This window comes from Protobothrops mucrosquamatus, unplaced genomic scaffold (assembly GCF_001527695.2).
Source record: "Protobothrops mucrosquamatus isolate PMUCROS unplaced genomic scaffold, P.Mucros_1.0 scaffold127, whole genome shotgun sequence".
In the NCBI taxonomy this organism is placed as follows: Eukaryota; Metazoa; Chordata; class Lepidosauria; order Squamata; family Viperidae; genus Protobothrops; species Protobothrops mucrosquamatus.
The window spans coordinates 69,996-75,775 of record NW_015386494.1 but is presented as its reverse complement, the minus strand read 5'-3'; the positions used below and the strand labels follow the sequence as shown (position 1 = coordinate 75,775).

Here is a 5,780-nt window from a genome sequence, read left to right as displayed (position 1 = left end):
GGCAGACGCCCGGCGTCACCCGCTGGAGACCAGGACAGCCGCTTCGCCGGCCCGGCCCTCTAACGCGCCGAAGCTCCGCCCCGCCGAAACCCCGCCATCCACCTTAGGGCCGCACAACTCAACCCGCCTCTCTGTCGCTCATTGGTGGACGCCCTGCCGGAGGAGCGGGGTTTCGTAGTCGGGCGTGATGGGCTGTTCTGTGTTGCGGAGGATTTCGGGATATGTAGTCTTTCGGGGGGGGCGGGGGGAAAGGCTTGTAGATCCGAGTAGGTAGTGGAAGTAGGACAGGAGACGGTGGAAGAGAGGCTGCTGAAGGGTCTATTATGTACATATTTTAAACACAGATTTGGAGCAGGGAGATTAACACTGTCTTCTTATTTGAAATTAAAAACAAAATTGGCGAAAGGGGCAATAGCCACCGATTTCTCTTCCCGGCTGGAAGCTTTCGGGAACATCCTCCTTCAAGGACTGCTGCATTTAGGTAAAGGGGGGAAGAGTACAAGGCGGGGGAGAAGGCAGCGTCTACTACTCTTCTTGCCTCTGAGAAGCTCACTTTCTCTGTATTCTGTAGCTGAAAGAATTAAGCTCAATAGCGCTTCCAGAGGCCGAAGTGAGTTGCTGTGTCCCTTTTGGGCCGAGATATTCCCGTAACACCCCGAGCGGAGGTTTTTTTAATCACGATTTGCCACTAGCAATTGGCTGGTTTGTGCTACCACGTTGAGGCATAAAACCATGTCTCCCTCAGAGATGTGAGGGCCAATCTCAAATACAGAAAATTTGGGGAAGGACTGGGGGATTGTTTTGCGAGGACTGATTAACTCCTAATTTTTTTCAGCAGCTTGGAAAATACTCAAAATCATTACTTTGAAATATTTTTATTTTTAGACCGAGTAAATTGATTTTTAAGATGAACCTACTTCCCAAAATGGTAAAGATGTTCACATAAAACAAATGCATATTGCAGAATTCCATGTTTTCAATATTAGTATTACTTTTAATTTGATAATCCAGATAAAGGAAGAGCTCACTTAACTGCCCTGTTTAGCAGCCATTCAAATTACAGCAGTGCTGAAATGATTTATGGTCAGTCCTTGCATTTACAACTGTCAGTGTCCCACAGTTATGTGATCATTATATTTTTGAGCTGCAACCCAAAGCAACTTTGGCTATAAGAAAGCCCATGGAAAAGAATAGATCTACAGTTATTCTAAACAAACATTTTTTTAAAAAATCTCTTCTGTAGCCCTTAAAATTGACTCTTATAACAAAGGTAACCCATCTTTGTTATTTTTACAAATAACTCAAAGCGACAGGCATATCCAATATATGCTGTACAACTTTCAACCGCTCTAGGTTGCTCACAACAATCAAGAAAACTATTAAAATCAATAAAACATAAAAAAGGATAAAAGATGGCAAATTAATGTTAATACACCATCTGAATCAACTCATTTAGAACTGTATTAATATAGCTTATAACTTGAAATGGATTAACAGAAATAAAATTTAATAGTTTTGTAGTTTTTTCCCCATGTAATAATTAAGCTAAGTCAATTTTGGAGGAAAAAGTTGTCACTGCCATAGGAAGACCCCAACTCATATTATATTGTATAGTCACTTTGGTGACCACATTCTTTACTGTGATGTGTGCTTGGGCTTTAATGGGAGGGAATTACTAGTAGAATAATAAAGGTATAAGGTATCATAGATGAAAATCAATAGAACCACAACCATTTTAGAGAAAGCTATATGCTGTATGGACGAGAAATATAATATAGATATCTATATTCAAACCCCATACATCTTAATCTGAAACTATAATTCATCTCTCCAAAAAATTATGTATATAAAAAATTGAAGTATTTTGAAGGATGTGCTAAGATCACACATCTGTATTACTAGAGTATTATGTGCAAATTTATGAACTAGTATATGCTACTATTATTAAAATAAAGCAGAAATATTTTAATAAATTACCATTAACCACCTTCATAACATAAGTCTACTTATTTTTCTTCTCCTTCACCTGAAAACACAAATGGATGGTATTTAGCAGTTGTTTCCAGCAAGGGAGCAGGGTAAGTCCCTTTTAATCAGATGCATTCATTGTCAGTCAACAGGTAGAGAAAAGACTACCTAGTAAAGCTCTCTCTCTCTCTCTCTCTCTCTCTCTCTCTCTCTCTCTCTCTCTCTCTCTCACACACACACACACACACACACACACACACACACACACTTGTATTTCACAGTAATGGATCATTACCAGCCCACCTCACAGTGTTGTTGTTGTGTGGAAAATAGGAGAAGAGTGGGTTGGATATATTCAGTGCCTCGAGTTATTTGTAAAAACAACAAAGGCTGGAAATAAATAAACAAACAAACAAACAAGCATTTATATTTCCCAGGAAAGAAAAAGACATTCAAATCTTGACTAACCAACATTTGTACATGTCACTATTTGCCATATATAGTGGCATATTTAGTATCAGGAACCACATTTAAACTCCCAGAGAGCTTAATAAAGCCTGAAAATTGTTCACCCAATTTCTGTCCACACTGTAAGAGGATAGAGAGGATTGATTATACCAGTGCAACAACGTACCCTATATTGTCTGCTGCACTATAGTATATCATTTGCTGTGGGGCAGAGTGGATATAGAGTGAATTCTCTCAGATGATTTTTACATTTGGGAGGTTTTTTTATATCTTATAAGAGTTACCAAATGTTTTTTTAAAACAAAGGACCTGCCACATGATTGGAGCTCCATAGACCTGATTTGAATAATTTAACTCTGAATATATAATCTGGAACATAAGATGGCAGCAGAGAGTTTTTCTGGTTCTGTGCTTCCATCGAGTGATCGCTCCGGTTTTTTTTGCAAATCCTATATTGTAGTCCACATTATTCCAATAATAAAAATAATCTGTGCTTCAAATTTTTTCTTTTCCTGGCAATTTTTATATATTGAATTCCGGAGTTGTATATCATTACGAAACACTTTTATTAGGCTGTTGTCTAGACTTTTGCGTTTCTAAAAAAGGAAAACGTTAGCATAGAATCATTAAAGAAGGGACTTCCTAAGAGCAAAACAGAATTCCAGACTAGATAGATAAATAGATAACCTTTATTGTCATTTTTTTTTTACTGTGGGCACACTGGCACACATTAAAAAGGAAATTCTGTTGCCTGCTCTCAAAAGTGTACACATACATAACATACATATAAACACGCCATATACATACATATGTATATACCTATGCCCTTACATATAAATATTAATCACTGCCCCAACACATACACAAATCCACAAAAACAAAGCCTATCGATGACCTAAAAGGCAAGCGACGATGGAGCAGAGGCGGAAAAAGCAGCCCTCCGAGTCTTCCGGTTATGACGTTGAAGGAAAGAAGTTGCCATGGGGACCTTCGAAATCGCGCCTGACGGCTGTCGTGAAAGAAGACCAACACCGAGGGGCGTAGGGAAGGAGGAGGAGTAAGGCGATGTTGCGCGGGGGGGAAGCCTAAAGCTACCCACCCGCCAACCCCTCTTCCAGTCCTGCCCTTCGCTGGGATTGCGCCGACCGCACCCCCTGCTTCGAAGCCTCGAGGCGGCGCCTCGGCTATGTAGGGAAAGCCGAATTGGGGAGGGGGGGCGGATTTCAAGGCCGCAGCTCTCTCCTCCCTAGCTTTCGGGGGAGGGGGGTGTCCCGGCGGCGATTGGTGCCACCAACAGCCGAAGAATCAGGAACCCCGACGGGCCGTCCCCGAGCGCTCGGCAGTCGGGATGTTCTCCAAGAAACCGCACGGTGATGTGCGGAAATCCACCCAGAAGGTGCTGGATACCCGCAAGGACCCACTAACCCGGCTGAAGCACCTGCGCGTGGTTATTGGTGAGAAGGGGAAAGCGGCCTTAGGTGGGAGGGGGTGGGACGCAGGGTCTCTCTCTCTCTCTCTCTCTCTCTCTGGATTGAGTTGTAGCCCGTGGGAAGGTTCGAATCCTGTTTTGCGCAGGGAACTTTTTCCTATACAGCATTTTACTTCTTTTTGAGGAGAATCATTTCAGCTGACCAGATGTCAACCAGATGTCAACCAGATGTCAACATGCTTTGGGCTGTGAAAAACCGGTGCTTTTCTCCCTGAGATGAGCCGAAGAAGCTCCAAGTCTTTGTTGGCATGACAACTGAGGGCAAGATGGGAGGCCAAAGGCAGGGAGGAGATACCTGAAATGAGCTGAGATTATCTGTTTTGCATGCATCGGCCCCTGTTTATCTCACTATGTCAAGACGAGGTAGACTCCCTGCTGCTTCTCTTGCCATAATAGTTAATTCTACTTTCCAATATGATAGGATGTGCTTTTCTCAACTCGATTTAGAAGCTTTCGTTGTTGTGGTATAGAAGGTCCTATACAGCATACAGCTATACAACTTCTAGCACCTGTTGTCTAGATTGCAGAAAAGGCTGCCCTGCTTTTTGATGCTTCAGACATCTAAAAGAGAAAGAGATGCTGTTTGATCTGGATTGTTTGGGGTTTTTTTTGTAGTTGCATGAAGTGTCCACCTGGGCAGTCCCTTATACTGAGATTTGTTTTGCGTGTCTTTGTTTCTCTGTGCTGTTCAATTTAATGAACAGTTTACTGTTTCTTCTGATCACTGTTTCAATTTCTGACAATTTCCAGAAAGGCTGCTGTATTATGCTGTTGGGTCAGACAAGAATATTTTGACATCTTAAAGACAAATACATTTACTAAAACTTTGGCTTCAGCAGCATGGAATCTAATTAATCTTGATTCTTATATTTGCGTAGAATTCTGGGGTGGTGGAGTATTGTGACTTTGCTTTATGATAAGGATTTATACACTATAATTATTCTTAATAGATAAGGAATAGGAGAAAGTTGCCTTATAAAGCATCTGATTGTTGGTACAACAAGTAATTAATGCTTCAGATAAGTTTTCAGATAAAATGTTTGCCAATGTTATCTGGAGATTCCAGTAGCTGATGTTAGAATTTTTGGAATGTAAAGCATATGTTCTGCTATTGAATTATAACATTTTCTGTAATGTTACAAGAATGTCATTACCAAGAAAATGAATATAGTTTGTTGAAAAGTAGATTCTACAATCTCTCTTGACAATTGTTTCAAGCAATAAAACAGTCAGATGAAGAATAGGCCTATCTAAATGTAGTTTTGTCAGTCCAATTAAACTTACATAACATATACATTCTGGATTGGTTTGGCTTTTAGATTTGGTGGTAAAAGTAGAACCTTTACTGGCTATAGCATTGCATTCTAAGATAGGCATTAGTGTTTGAATGAAATAAATTGTTTACTGAATTTCCTGTAAACTTTAAAATGTATTTCTGCAGATTCCACTTCTAAGAAGAATGTTTTATAAAATGAATATAATTAAAACAATACATGTAGAAACATGTATGTTTTGAGATCAATAACATTCAGTTTTCTCCATGTTAGGAACTTTATTATGTGCATAAATTAGCATCAAAGTTGAGGGAAATGTGGTCCTTACTACAGTTTAAGAAAGGGTATATATCACACATTTCTCATGTCTTTTAATGCCATTATTTGTATTTTGCATTATATATCTATTATTACTTATACACATTTTGCTGTACATTGTAAACAGCTACGGCCATTCAGTGTGTGTGTAAGGTTTACATTTTCTAAATAATTAAATAATAGGCAATATGTTTAACAGAGGCATTCCCTAGGGCAAATTTTATTTATAAAATATACCATTTGGACAAGCCAAATTGCTGTAT

General features: G+C 39.7%; 1 protein-coding gene across 1 annotated transcript in view; it reads left to right on the top strand.

The window, feature by feature from the left end:
- Positions 1–3,728: 3,728 nt before the first annotated feature.
- Positions 3,729–5,780, top strand: part of RALGAPA1 (Ral GTPase activating protein catalytic alpha subunit 1) — a gene marked incomplete at its 3' end in the record, with an annotated part of 67,310 nt that continues 65,258 nt past the window's right edge. Inside the window, exon 1 of the mRNA XM_015813009.1 lies at positions 3,729–3,890. Within this exon, the coding sequence (XP_015668495.1) occupies positions 3,785–3,890 (106 nt within the window). The remainder of the gene's footprint in view (positions 3,891–5,780) is intronic.